At 46.2% G+C, this 15,861-nt stretch overlaps 1 protein-coding gene across 1 annotated transcript in view; it reads left to right on the plus strand.

Moving 5' to 3' along the window:
- Positions 1-15,861, plus strand: part of DNAH1 (dynein axonemal heavy chain 1) — an 822,394-nt gene that overhangs the window by 275,773 nt on the left and 530,760 nt on the right. The window contains exon 17 of the mRNA XM_086939555.1: positions 12,688-12,829. Within this exon, the coding sequence (XP_086795681.1) occupies positions 12,688-12,829 (142 nt within the window). The remainder of the gene's footprint in view (positions 1-12,687; positions 12,830-15,861) is intronic.

Here is a 15,861-nt window from a genome sequence, read left to right on the forward strand (position 1 = left end):
CCACTCCACCAGGATATGAAGGCAACCCCTGAGGTAGACGCTGAAGTTTTCTTCACCACATAATCACTTCAGGACTGAAGAATAATCAAGTAGAAACGCAGGAAGGAGAGAGTAAAGAAAGAGGAGATGACAGAGATGGTCCCCTTCACCAATTCGTCGCCAGTGTTGTGAAATAAAAACACTCTGAGGCAGGGTGAGTACAAACGTCTTTATACTGTCATCCACTCTCCGTAACTGACAGGCTCTCCAACATTCTAAAGTGAACTCTGGAGGAACATTCCAAGGGGGAGGGGAGAGAGGGGGGAAAGGAATGTTCCAAGGGAAGGGAAAGAGGAAGATTACAACAGACGTCTATATTAATATTATTTCTCCTTTTATTTGATTTAGATTCACTGCATTTCCTCTAATGCCCCATATTCACCCTAATGCCCTGAAATCCAATCCACCATGTCCGAAGCACGACATCCAGTGCCTGGGCTCTGCAGCCCCACATGACACCTTTTCCATGAAAATGAAACGTGCTATCAGATAGCACTACATGTTTTTTAACTTTGAACTCGCACCTCGGTCAGACGCCGTACAGGGTTCAATCTCAGACTGGTCTTCTTATCAAAATTCATAGTCTTTATCTTTTTAATTTTTTTCTCTCTTTTGGGGCCTCCCTTCATTGACGCCCCCAGCAAGAAGTTGCTCACACCTTGTGCCTGTGATTATATAATTCCCATAATTATGGTGACCAATCATCCGTAAATTTCACGGACCCTCCGTAATATTGGACCTCACATCCGTTGTCCATGAGGATCCCTTTTACGGACGCCTTTTGTCCGTAATTTTGGGCATTGCAGGTAACAGCACTGTTCCCTGAAAGAAGCCTCAGCTTCCTGATTGGGCCACCTCGCACTCCTCTCAGCACAAGAGCAGCCCCACCCTGCCCATTGTCATTCTGTGTGGGGCTGATGATTGCCACATACAGAATGACAATGGGCCAGTCAGGCCTCCCCCAGTCTTGGTCTAGGGCAGTACAGAATGTCAGATGGAAGAAATGTGCAAAAACGCCAATGTTGCTATAAAATCCAGTTCAAGAAAAGAAGCTGGTGAAAGAAGTTAAAAAAAGGGGTTAGAGTTATTTCACAGTCTCATCATTTTAGAACTGATGCATTTTCAATATTATATTCAACGAAGCCATGGTTGCTGCTTTTTTATTTCATGCAACTAACAACCATTGACAAAGCAAATAGTTCTCACTTGTAGTTGTAAAGTTACTTGTTATGTTATATATCTGGACACAATGACAGAAAAGGCAAAATACCAGTCGGGAGGCACTATACTAAGCACTGATTTTTAGCTTGGGTGTTTTAAGCAACACCCTTAATTACATCGAACACCCCCTTTGCAATGACCCCCCCCCCCAGTTTTTTATTCCACTTAAAGCCCTGGAAACAACACCATGTCACCATGTCACAGTCACCACATGGCCTGGCAATGTGAATCATGCATGACTCATGACTTCCACTTTTTCAGATTGCCTATGTGCAGGGGCATTAGGAACCATACCCCCACCTCACCCCCCCTGTTTTAGGGACTACAGCAAGGGAGAAATTCTTGATGGCCAACACACTTCTGTCAGACAAAGGTTCAGCTCATAATTAATATGAAAAGGTGGACGAGTGAGTAAGTGAAGGGATGGGTGGATGGCTGGATGGATTAGTTAAAGGGTGAATGGATGATTGAAAGGGTAAATGGATGGCTAATGAGAGAAAAGATGGCTGGATGAATGAGTGAGTGGAAGGATGGATGAGAGAAATGGTAAATAGATAGATGATACTGTGCAGTTTCGGACTAATCCTCCTGAACAGCGAATCCAGTATATTTGGACTATGATACTGATGTTTCAGCCTCTATCCTGGATTTCAGTGAGACTGGCTATGAGGCTCCTGGGCCTCATCACTTACTGCATTTATTTAGTAAAATATACCCATTGGTGTATGCAAGCTCTTCAATGGAACATGAAGACACAGTGGACACAGCATCAGGGAAATCTCTCCGACCTGGTCCAGATATTGAAGGCAACTGCAGAAGAACTACAGTGGTGGATCACAGACCGCGATTGGGTCAGCAGCACCTCTATATCTCTCTCTTCCTCCCAAAGCTCACAGTGGTGACAAATGTGTCACTTCTGTGTTGGGAAGGCCACCTGGAAGAGGTAGAGATCAGAAGTCTCTGGTCTCCGCCGGAGTCTCAGCCCCACATCACTTGTTGGAACTGACAGCAATCCAACTGGCAGTGAAAGCCGGGTGGAGTTGTGGACTATATGTCAAGACTCTCTGTGTCTCGGAACATGGCTGGAACATCAGGTTACTTCCCTGGTGGTTCAACATCTGGTGGGCTCTCTGAATTCCAGAGCAGATAAACTCAGCCGTCAATACTAAGCGGATCACGAATGGCTTCTCCATCCGGAGGTGGTGCAAGGTCGCTCCTAAGAGAGGAGAACCTTTGTTAGATCTATTTGTCACTGTTGAGAATGTGCAATATCTGCTCTTCTGTGTGCTGGAGTTTCCAAGGCGGCGCTCGCTGCCATCCAGTCAGAAATAGCCAGAAGAACCTCACAAAATTTCAGTTGGTCTAGATCGCTATTATTAGAGAAAGTGAAGACCAGTTGTGCATCATCGGCGTATGATACCATTTTGATGTTACATGCTTTGACCAACAGGGCCAGTGGGCGCACATATACATTGAATAACGCCAGGCTCAGGGCATAGCCCTGGGGGACTCCACATCTAAAGTATGAATCCTGAATGCATGGGGGGGTATGTACCTGGAACGAGCGCTCGGATAAAAAGGGTGAGAACTAGATCAGTGCATTGTCTTTGACACCAATCTCCTTTAGCCTTTGAAGCAGAATTTCATGAGAGACGTTGTCAAAGGCTGCACTTAGATCCAACAGTGCTGACGTGTTCCCCTCATCCAAAGTGGCCCACAATTGCTAGGTGACCGCCAAAAGAGCCGAGTGCTATGTTTGGAGCGGAAACCTTTTTAAGAACTATCCAGAATCTCATTGACCTCCAAATAGCGAGTCAGAGTGATGTTAACATGAGCTTCCATAATCTTGGCTAGGTACGGAAGCAGCGAAATGGGCCAGAAGTTCTCTGATAAAGATAGATTCAATGTGGGCTTTTTTAATACGGGGATAACCTTAGCATGTTTCCATGATATAGGGATTCCTGACAGCAGAAGAGATGTATTAATTAGTTCCTTGCCCTCAATCATGAGACAATTTTTTTTTTTTTTAATTTGTTTTTATTGTTGCATCACATAGCAATAATCACAGTCATATTTTTCCGTTGGTTGCAGCGTCAACATTCTGCTGCAGTCAACCAATAGCGCAACTTTTTCTTTTTTATTAAACAACTCTTAACTGTAAGGTCATCGATTGGATAGTTGGTACATTTCAGATAGATTATTAGAGCATTCAAATCAACCATCACAATGGGCAAAGCCTTTAATACCACAATTTGCAGATCTATTATGCCAACCCTACGAGCCCGGCAAACCCTGGGGCTACCCTGTCTGAACCCCTCACCACATTCTGTTCTCCCCTACTCAGTTTCCTCCTCATCCCCTGAGCTATCCATGTCTTCCTCTTCCGGCAGCGGCTCACACAGCTCCCCCCTATAAGTGTTCCAAGGTGTCCATATTTTGTTCCATTTACGTGGGTTGGCTCTTTGTTGGTACACTGCCCGTTCCACCACCATAAGCATGTCCATATTCCGGCACCACTGTGCCAGGGTCGGCGTCTCGGATGATCCCCATTTCTGCGCTATATCTCGCTTTGCTAACATCGTTCCAATGACCACCCATTGCCTTCCATATGATGTTAAGTTGTTTGGGCCCCACACATTCAACAGACAAACTCGGGGGTCAGGTGTGATCGGGATTTGTAAGGTTTGGGCCATTGTGCGTGTTACTCTCCGCCAATAGTCCACCATGCTGGGATAGGACCATAGGGTGTGATACAATGTGCCCTCCTCTCCGCAAAGCCTCAGGCAGTAGGGGTGATCCGCTCTTTGGATTTTGTGCAGAGCGGTGCGTGTATAGTATACTCGGTGCAATATTTTAAATTGCACCAACCTAAATCTTGACGAGATGCCAGCTTCTTTAGGCGACGCCAGCGCTGCATTCCAGTCTGTCTCATCTAGTTCTCCTATTTCCCCCTCCCATTTTTCCTTCAATTTCTGCAACGGGTCAGGTAAGTTGTTTATGAGTTTACGGTAAGTGAGGGAAGTAGCACTGGCCTCCATGTAGTCTGTAAGTAGTCAGTCCTCCAACGGGGCCGATTCTGGGACATTAGTGCCTGGTTTTATTGCTGACAGTAATGCGTGACGAATCTGTATGTAACGGTATGTTTCAGTAATGCCCAATTCGTATTGTTCCCTCAGGGTCTCAAACGGAACCACTCCATCCTTCATCCACATATCACCCACCGTGGAAATCCCGATATTGTCCCACTGTTCGAAGCCTTTACTGTGTCTCAGATTCCCCAAAATTCTGGAGTCCCACAGGGGTGTAAGTCGTGTAACTACTCCCTCCCATTTTAGTCGGGTTTGGGCTTTATGCCATAGCGTCACAGTGTGTTTAGTTGGGCCGCTGAGTTTTGCCATCAATCCTTTATTGTAGAGTGGGGCCAGAAGCGTGTTTGTCCCTAGCTGCCTCCTATCCGCCATATATGCCGGATCGTCCTGCTGCCTGTGTATCCACTGGTTAATCACTTTGAGGTGGACTGCCCAGTAATATAGTTCCAAATTTGGGAGTGCTATCCCCCCACTATACCAGTCTCGAATCAATTTCACATGCGCCACCCTGGCCGGTCTGTTTCCCCACAATAAACTGGACAGTTGAGTCGATATTTGTCGGAAGAACGATGATGGGACCAACACTGGCGTATTTTCCAGGACGTATAGGAAACGGGGTAGCGCCATCATCTTGAAAAGTGCGGCTTTACCCAACAGTGTTAATGGGAGGGTTTTCCAATGACGTACATCTGATTTTAGTCTGTCGAGCAGCGGCCTGAGATTTAAGTCCTGAAAGGTCGCAAGCTCTCGTGTGATTTGGATCCCTAGATATTTAAAGGAGGTGGATTCTAATAATAATGGGCAGTCCGCACTTAGGGTCGGCGGCGTGCCGTGGAGCATATAGAGCATAGATTTCGTCCAATTTATTTTGTACCCCGAGGCTGTGCCGTGCCTCTCACACAGGGCCAGCAGTACCGGAATACCAGTTGCTAAGTCTGTTAGGTAGATCAACATGTCATCGGCATATAGTGACACCCTGTCTTCCCAGTCGCCTCCCCACCGTATGCCCTTCAATAACTGGGTGGTCCTGATAATGGTGGCTAAGGGTTCCAGGACCAGTGCGAACAGGAGCGGCGAGAGTGGGCACCCCTGTCTCGTTCCCCTCGCTAGTGGTATTTCTCTCGAGATGTGGCCATTTGCTGTCACTCGGGCAACTGGGCTTTTATAGAAAAGTCTAATCCACGCTACAAATTTTGGGCCGAAACCCATATGCTCCAGAACCGCAAAGAGGTAGCGCCATTCCACCAGGTCAAACGCCATTTTGACGTCAAGTGACAGGATAGCTGCTGGTTCTGACAGTAATGGAGCCCGTGCCATCACGCCGTGTAGGCGCCTGAGATTCATCGCCGTACTCCTATGCGGCATGAATCCGGATTGATCAGGATGTATTAGATGCACCAGATGAGGTAACAGTCTGTTGGCTAGTAGTTTCGCTAAGATCTTACTCTCGGCATTAAGTAGAGATATTGGGCGGTATGACCCGCAGTCCTCAGGTGGCTTGCCGGTGTTGCTATTATAGTTGCTGCGCGTTGATCGGGCGGCAACTGTCCCTGTTCCAGACTGGCCTTAAACATATCTAGTAGGGGGGTCGCAAGCGTTTCCGACATGGTTTTATACCATTCAATCGGTATCCCATTGGGACCTAACGCTTTTCCTGAGTGTAATGCAGTGATGGCTATCTGTAACTCTTCAGCAGTCAGGTCCATTTCCAACTCGTCTTTATTGTCCTGTGACAAGGTGCAAGTGGGTACTCCTGCGAGAGACGCCTCCGCCATCTCTCGGGTAACATCGAATTCAGGGGAATATACTGTTTGAAAGTGGACAGCCAAGAGTTCTACTATCAGTGAGGGACGGGTTTGTAGTACCCCTGCAGGATCTCTCAAGTGTAGGATAGCCCTCTGCCCCTCCCGTTTTTTCTCTAACCAAGCAATGAGCCTACCAGCTTTGTCACCTACATCGTAGATTCTGTGTGCTGTCGTCGCTATGTTGTCCACTACCTTGCGGCGTATGTGGTCGGTATGACGCTGCTGACACAGTCGAAGTCTGTGCAGCGTGTCCCTCGTCGGGTCAGTCTCATGCTCTCTGTTGGCCTTGGCGAGCCCGTCTTCTAGGTCTAGGAGCTCTTGTTTTTGCTTTCGTTTGTATCTCGTGATAGTGGAAATAGGCTGTCCCCTGAGAACCGTTTTGTACGCTTCCCATAGGATAATGGGGGACTTAACAGACCCTACGTTCTCAGCGAAGTATGTCCTTGTCTCTCTCTTTAGTGCTTTTGCTACTAATGGTTCTTTAAGGTATCCCGGGTAGATCGGGTAAATGCGTGTCCGGGTCCGTCCAGGGTTGGAGAGACTCAGTGTCAGGGGAGAGTGATCCGTAAAAACCCCTTGGTTTTATTTATACGTCTTCTATAGTGAGGGTGCCGTGTCCCAGTGTTAGGAAATAGTCGATCCGTGACAAACTATCATGGACCCCTGAATGGAATGTGTATTGCTGGTCGTCTGGGTGGAATCGCCGCCAGAGGTCCACCAAGCCCTGTGCTTCCATAAAATCATGTAGTCGGGAGGGCCCGGGAGACTGAGTTCTCACCGGGAATCTGTCTTGTGTGTTGTGTGCTACTGCGTTGAAGTCCCCGCCCACAATGAGATCTCCCTCTGGAAGGTCTAGCAGGAATTTCCCCAATTCTGGTAGTGCGACAGCATGCAGTGCCGGCGGGATATAGACCGAGACCACATTGAGCGGTCTTCCTTCCCACTGTCCGTGTGCCGCCGCAAAACGTCCCTGTGTGTCTGATTTCGTGGATTGGAGTATGAATCTCGATGAGCGGTGCATCAGAATCCCTGTACCACGGGACCCCCTAGTGAACTCTGAGTGTACGATCATACTGTAGCCCTTCCTATCAAGTGCTTTGGTTGCTGTGCCTGTTAAGTGTGTTTCCTGGAGTAGGACCAGGGCTGGGTTTAGTCGTTTTATGCTCTGTAACACCAGGCCTCTTTTAACTTTATCCCCCAGACCCCTAACATTTCATGTCATAAGGCACAGTGGTGTCACCTGCCCCGTCCTGGCTACCTCCCTTTCTACGTCAACCCTCGTGGTGTGTGCCATAATATCTGTGGTGGCCGACCTTAGTGTGCTGTGGTGATTGTGTGCGAGCGCATTTCCAATGTGTCGCCTTTCGGTTGGTGTGTACCATATAGTTCCAATCTTGACTGCTAGAACAATTTAAACAATGCAAAACCTCCCGCCCCCCAACACCCCCCCACCCTGCCCCCCTGCTAAAGGACCTAAAACTGCCCGCCCCCCCAACTCAGCAGAGTGCCTGATCCCAACCCAAAACACAGTACTTGCTCGCTGGGATGAAGGACTCTCCGGAGTCAGCGGCCCCCCTCCTTGACCACGGAGGTTCTCTGCCCAGTGTCCATGGCAGCACCCCCGGTCAGCGACACAATTGGCCTAGGTAGGCCGCATCGGGAAGTCATTGGTCCTCATTGTCTTCTGTTTCTGGTACGTCGTTCAGAGGTGAGTGTGAGTCTGCTTCTCCCCCAGATGACTGGGATCCCGTTCGGGGTCCGTTATTGCGATGTTTGTTCGATCTGTTGGAGCGGCGAGGCAGGCCTGCTGGTCTCCATCCCTCCAGCCAATCCTGAGCTGCCTCCGGAGTGTCGAAAAACCATGTTTTATTGTCCGCCACTATCCTCAGTCTGGCTGGAAAAAGCATCGAGTAGGGAATCTCCCTCGCCCTAAGTTCTTTTTTAACTTCGAAAAAAGTTCTTCTTCTACGTGCGACTTCCGCCGTATAGTCAGGGAAGAATGACAGAGTGGAGTTTTGTATTCTGATGGGGGGTGAAGTTCTTGCTGCCTGTAGGATCGCATCCCTGTCTCTGTAATTGAAGAGCCGAGCAATGATCGGCCTTGGGTTAGCCCCGGTTTTCGGGCGTTCCCCGGGAACTCGGTGCGCTCTTTCCACTGTAAAGAAAGCAGAGAGACCCTTGGGCTGAAGGCTTTGCTTGATCAGATCTTCCACATACAGGTCCATCGCCCTTGTGTCTTCCGATTCCGGAACCCCTATGATACGAATGTTGTTCCGTCTCGAGCGCCCTTCCTGGTCATCCAGCTTGTCCCGCAGCTCCTTGTTTTCTTTTGTGATCCGCTCCACACTTATCTGCAGTTCGGAGACATCTTCCACCAACGATTTGGTCACTACTTCCATTGCATTCACTTTTTCTGTCATTTTATGGAAGTCTGCACGTATGAGAGTTATTTCTGCTGAGATCGATCCCACTGTTGCCTGTACCTGGGTGAGGGCCCGCATCACGTCGTCCAAGGTCGCTTTCTTGCCCCCCGCTGTGTCCGCGGTTTTGCCCGCCTGCTGTTTCGCATCTGGCGGGGAGGAGGTAGACTTATTGTAGGCATATCTTTCAAGTCGGGCTTGCGCCGCTCCGCTTTTCAGCCCTTTACCGGCCATCCTGGCGGTCCCTTCCGCCGCGGTCCGCAGTGGTCGCTCGTTATGAAATCAGTTCCCGAATGGTGTTGCGACCGTTAAGATGAAACCCCTGCGGAGGCCTTCTGTTCACTTCATGCTCACCGGAATTGGGCCGATCGGTCTCAAGGGCCACTGACCGATGGGGTTTGCTCCCCTCCGTGCCACCAAGTCTGTCGCGGAAGCGGCCCGCACTTCCTGCTAAGCACAAGTCGCCGCCCAATCTCCGTATGTAGGTCCTAGTCGTTGTGCAGTGTCTCTACGGACCGATTATCTCGAGCATATCGTTGCATGAGGGGTATGAGGCCCCGAGAGGTTGAGTCCGTGCCCTGGGGCCTGCGTCTATATCGTGGTGGTTAAGTCCGGATATGCGCCTGCTTGCCTCCGCCTCCGGTCACGCCACTATGCGACGGATTTTGCACCCTTTTTCACCGGGCGGCCAGTGGTCTGTAGGATGAGTTCTGTTGTCCACCAAAACTGTCGGCTCTCGGGGAGGTCAGCGCGGTCTTTTCGCTGTTTCGCACCCCGGGCTCACCCGTGCTCCGTGACCAAGATGGCGGCCTCGGCCCGGAGGTCGCAGTGATTTTTTGCTTCCGTATGTTCGCTGGGAGCTTCTGAACCACCACGGAACTACCGATCAGGATGTTTGGTCCTTCGGACCCCAGCCCCTCAAGTTCGGCGATGGCGCTGTTCCGCTGCTCCTTCCTGTGGCACTAGCTCGTCCATGAACGGGCGCTTCCGGTGTTATCTCGCCCTGATTGTAGCACTTCCTGTCGGCTCGCCGCTTCAGTCTGCGGCCCGGCTGTAGGCCTGCTCTGCTGCCCGCACGGGCATCTCTCGGAACTGTACTTTCCGATGTCGGATTTTCGTTCCGATTGTTTCGGTTTGTGCCGCCCGGTCCTGGGCGTCGATCCTTTCCCGTAGGAGATATTTGTGTGACGGATCAGTGGTCGGATCGTCGAGGAGGCCGCTTCAACCGCGGAGCTCGCCTTCTATGCTGCCGCCATCTTCAGCTGCTAGCCACGCCCCCAATCATGAGACAATTTTAAAGTTTCCTAAAGACATCAGGCTTTAGGGGATCATCAGGAGAGCCTGGTTTAACCATAGCTACTAAGGCATCCAGATCTTTAATGGACATTAGTGGAAGAGCAGGTAGAGAGTGAAGAATGGCTGAGGGATTAACAGCTTTTAAAGATTTAGAGCCTTCCTGCCTATATCAAGTGTACCATAAATATGTTCCACCTTCTTGATGAAGTACTCTGCTAATGACTCGCACTGTGTGTTTGTAGATATAATATTGGATGTACCTCCCTGAGGTTTCACCATTTCCTTCATCAGGGAAAAGATAGTTTTGGAGGAGTTGGGACTAGAAGATATCCGGTTCACGTAGAACACAGTGTTAGTCCTCGAAACTAATTTGTGGTAGGCTTTGATTGCTGTCCTTTAGATTATTTTTGCAGCAACGTCATACGTCCACCTCCAGGCTCTTTCCAAAATTTTACATTTTTTTCTTTTCTATGCAAAGAGTCTCATTGAACCAAGCATGGGTTTGTGTAGGCTTGGTCCCTGTCATTTTCATTGGGATACAGCAGTCAAGTGAGTTATTGATCCAACCCCTAAAGGCGCAATCTGCTTCCGCTAATTTAGTGGGCCAGTCTGGACGGGACGCGTTTAGAATATTTACAAAATCAGCCTTGTCTAGTTTGTGCCATGGTTGCTTCATATAGGCTTTTCTAGGGATTGCTAAGGGGGTACCTGGCATATAGAGACGCATAAAGATAAGAAAGTGATCCGTCCAGGACATAGGAAGGGGAGTATTAGCTTGCAATGACTGGATATTCGTAAATACAGGATCAAGTAAATGACCCGCCGTGTATGCTTACTCAGTTCGCCTGTAACTATTGATTGCCACTCATTCATCTGGGCAACAAGTCATTACTACATTATAAACAGTTGTCTCTCAACTTGACAGCCTAGCTCCTGAGCACAAGAGGGGATGCAGACTACTAACAAAACATATAATACAAAGTGATAGCAGTTATCTGTCCCTTTCTTATGAGCCAGCATTGTCATTAAAGAATTTGTCAATGGTCTCTTCAGGGCTTTCCCGCTGACTCAGTGACCATCAACAAAATGGGAACTTAATATAATCTTATCACAATTATTGCAGAGCCCTTTCGATCAAGGCCATAAGGCAAGTTTCAAATACCTATCATGGAATTACTTCATCACATGGCTTCAGACAGAGTGAGAAAAATTCATGCATTCACCGTGAAAGAGCTTTTTCTTCACTTTACCAAGGGCAGACTGTCATTGCACGCAAATGCACATTTCTTTCAAAATGTGCCCACTGACTTTCATTTCAAAGAGCCATTGGTGCTCAAAACCTTTTCCTAACATCCTTCAGATGCAGCAGTGAGCTCCACATTCTCTTGACAGGCATAAATATTTGACGTTATATCTAGACAGAACAAAAGACTTCAAGAAATCTCACCAAGTGTTTGTGGCATTCTCAAATCATAAAAAAGCAATACTCCTTATGAAAACAGGGAATCTCCAGATGGGTTGTTTCAGTCATTACATTTGCCCAATTAAAGCAGAGCAGTCTGCAACCGCACATTAAATGAGGAGATTGGCATATCCAACAACCCCAACTCCTGGGTACTCCTCACAGGCATTTGACAGGCAGTGACATGGATGAAACATAATACATTTACCCAAAGTAACTACATAGAAGCAGTAGTCGAAAAGAAATGAGGAGGTAGGACACCCTGTTCTGCATCCTCTTTTTTCTTATGGTGAACCTTTTTCTATTGTAATCCTTCATTCTAAATGTTGATGTTATTTATGAATGGTACTGCTTGCTAATCTTATTAAAGTATGTAAATCTATGAACAATCCAGCATTGGAGAAGAACATATGTAACAATTAATAACTACAGTTATCCAGCATTGGTATCTTTCATAGGTTCATATGTGCCTTGTTTCCTCACCTAATAGAAGCTTACCTGCAGTTACATACTCTGTTCACACTGGAAATCTGAGCTGACATCTGACGTCCCACTTCATTAGCTGAAGTTTGGGACTTTTTCTATGAGGTGAGTATGCTACAAAAGTGACATTGGTTTAAGGCTTATCAAGCAAGCTGTATTCTGATACTGCTGTTTTAAAGTTACTGTGGGAAACCTGCCTCTCCGATGGGGAATGATTCAAGCATGTTAATCTTTGAAAGATACAAATCCTGGAGAATTATAGTTACGGGTAGGTATTGGGTTTCTTATGCAACATTGTTTGGTGCCTCCTGGTCAGTGAAAGTACAGTGTGATATGTACTTGTGCCAAAGTCAATACTCATATGTTTTTATTGGGATTCCTGGATTTGCAAAGTTGTTGGTGCGTAGCTGTCAGGGTTTGTATGTATGTAGTAGAGTGGTGCTGATCACTTAACAGTATTATGTGATTTATTGTGGGTAGAGATGTGTGGTGAGAAAGCTGTGTTTTTTTGTTGTGTTCTACCGCTTGCCTTGTTGTGAAGTAGTGTTGTGTTGTTTTGTGATGAAGTGTATCATAATGCGATGTGGAGATTATGGTGTTTTGTCAAAGTGTATACGGTTGTACTGGATTACAATGTGGGTATGGAGCTGTAGTGTGGGATTGTGATATAGTCTGCTGTGTGTTACAGTGTTATAAGGTGTTTCTTTTTTTTAGGTGCAATATGCTTGTGGTGAGTAGTGGTTTGGTTCGGCCCAAAGACCTCTTGTGTCCATGTGGAGTGCACTGTTAGGGTTGTGAGCCAGTGTGTAGCAGTTAATATAGACTGCAACTCTTTTCATTTTAATGGCTGCTTTGCATTTTTTATTCTCTAGGTGGGCTGCCGTTAGCTGGCCAAATAAAATCCTATCCATAATGGAAACTGTTCAAGGAGAACATTCAGAAGCTGAGGAGAGATTCCGTAAAGCTCAATTGATTGATCAGAATAACTTCTTGGAGCGTGTGGATAGCCTTGCGGTAATATATTCTTTGCTATTCTCTCAAATAGATTATAATCCTTGCCCCCCTAAAACAGGCGACAAGTCTACTCACTTTTCACATGGAGCAAAATAGTTCCATCTTGCTCCCATGTTGGTTGCATCTTCAAAAGCATTACACCAGACAATTCAGATTGTATGAACATAATGTAACTATAGTTGCAAATGAGGATACAAGACAACACCCTTTTCAAAATGTTCATAAGGGAACTGTTACTTATTTCCCATAAATCCCCAATGTTTATTCGGCAATATCTCAGTGCAGTTGCAAGTATTCCCACCAGGCTGTGCGTAGATAGTAACTGGGATGATAGATTTCTTTTTCAAGCTACAAACATTCATGCCTTGAGTCCACATGCGTATGGAAGATGAATTAGTTCCTCTCCAAAGTTGTGCATTGTTACGTTTGACCTTAACCGGACCCAGATGGAGTAAAGTTATCTCATATAAGGTGGCATCAATGTCTTGGAATCTGTGTATAAGGGTTAGATTCGGGTTGTTGGTATCAGCCAGCCTAAAACATGTTTCTCATCACCCTGTACTTGCATAACTAGGCACGCCTAAGCCGTAGGAAAGAATCTAGCACAATTTCCTTTGCACCTAAGGAATGTTGCGGAAGAGTCTTGTCCTGTTTTGAACAATGGTGTCCTGTGTAGTATACTCAGTGCAGGTATTTTAATTGAATAAGTTGATAAGTAGGCAAGATTGTCACCACCCTCCCTAAAGAGTGGCCACCTAGGGCATGTGCATCTCAAGTCATAAGGGTGTCTCTCCAGTCACTCTACCCTCCCGTCTGATCTCTTCGAATGAGTACTTCCAAATATCAACTACTAGTTTAGTGGCAGATGGGACATTTATAGGAAGCTTTCTCCCAGAGCCACCTGTCAATACAAGAAGCCAGGCCATTCATGGGGCCAAAGAGCCTGTCATTAGTCAATAGTTGGCTGGCTTTGCAGTCGTACAACAGTATATCAATTCAATTAAATTCAATTCAATTTCTTTATTCGGATACATGGAAATATCCATAAAAGTACAGAATAAAAAGTCAAGACAGTACATACACTAATATAATATTAAAAAGTAGGTCCGCAAATGCGATGGACATATTAATATAGTTACAAAATAGATTATATACAAGGTACAATGATCAATTCATGAAAACAATCCTATAACAATCATAGACATAAAATTTGGAAAGAAGAAAAAAAATATATATATATATTTTAAGAACAGGAAAGGTTTTTTTTTTTTAAAAAAAGCGAACACTCTTACACATGAAAACCACGTGTACATTAGTTCTGGTAACAGACATATAACCAAAGCTTTCTTACGCTGTATTCATAGTGGCATGGGAACGAACTGCCAGTCTCAAAAAAGTACTGACACGGAGTGTTAAGTTGTCCCCATTGAGCATAACAATCTCCCTATATGCTTCCCTAAAATCAGTGATATCATGAGACTTTAAATAGGGGATCAAAAACTGCTTACTATATACTTGATAAAAATCACAGAAAAAAAGAAAATGTAACCTTAATTGGCTCCCACTATTACCACAAGGGCAAATCGCTTGCTCAAGATTAGAACTAAAGCCCAAGGGAAAGCAAAGTAGATATTTCAAGGTGCCAGCCCTAAGGCGAAAGAGCAGACTTCGTTCCCAGCGAGTAATCGCCCTTGTGAGGTAGATTGCTGGGAATTTTGTGAGGGAGCCATCGACACCTAGCATGTTTATATAACGGGCTACTGAGGGCTTCAGATTTTCACGTTCACGTCTTAGGTTACCATAGTATGCATACAAGTTCCCCTGAACAATCTTTTTATTAGTACCTGCCATATTTCCTGGGTCTGTAAAAAGATGTGACAAATGTACAATACTCAGCCTGTTTTCCCCATCGCCAACCATGGTATGTCCCCTCCCTTGTTGCAATTAAGCCAATCGACTATAATATCTCTGGTTAGCGTTGCTGCCCGGTTTTGCCAAACTTTCATCCAGACGATCACTGGGCGAGTCCTGATATAATCCTCAATGAACGGTATTTTTAACTCATGATGGCAAACAAATGAGGAAGAACTTATCGGTGCCCCCAAGACCTTCCGGCAAAATCTATTCTCTTCTGTCTGAATGTTGTTACAGTTTACATGGCCCCAGATTTTTGCTCCATATGTTGCAGTGGGTAGGTACTGACTTTTATATATTTTCAACAGAGGTAGCACTACCTCAGTTCTTGTTTGTGGTATGCACAAAATAGAATTGTTAGCTTTTTCAAATTTGCTCCCACTATGTCCCAGGTGAGCGGCCCAGGAGTCAGTATCCGAAAATACCAATCCCAGATATGGAAAAGTGCGTGTGCATATTAATTTTTCGGTGCCACAATGAAGTACGTTTAAAAGAGTGTTTTTTCGGTCCGCGGGCCATTAAAAATGATTTTTTTAAAAATGTGTGCAAAGATCTAGCATTTTCATAAAATCTGCAAAGCCCCCGACTAAAGTGCGCAATGCATTAGGTGTGCGGCCCATTAGTACCGCGTCATCTGCATATAACAGAGCGGGTAACATTTTGCCATTAATCATTGGGACATCCTTAGTTTGTTTGGACAGATCATTATTCAACTCATTGATTTATAAAATGAAAAGCAGAGGGGCCAGGGCGCATCCCTGCCTGACCCCTTTGCCAATCAAGATGTTCCCTGATACTGCCCCGTCCCTACTAATCCTTACCCTTGTAGTATCGGGTTCCCAAGGCCTACATGCTCCGTAGATAACCCACTTACACTGAAAGAACTGTTGGCACGGAAACTGAAAAGTACAAAGAACAAGTTTATTAAGACCCCATGGGGTGGTGGTACATTCCTACAGCACCCTTCGGCAATGCAAGAAGTATCACACCGAACGTTGGTGTGATCCTGTCTTTTATACGATTTACAGGTAATAAAAAGATAGGCGGTACAAAGTTACAGAGCTTTATGTACATATATGGTCATTTTTGGAACACAGCCAACTCATGGGAGGGGTTAC

Source organism: Lissotriton vulgaris, chromosome 9 (assembly GCF_964263255.1).
Source record: "Lissotriton vulgaris chromosome 9, aLisVul1.2, whole genome shotgun sequence".
Lineage (NCBI taxonomy): Eukaryota > Metazoa > Chordata > Amphibia > Caudata > Salamandridae > Lissotriton > Lissotriton vulgaris.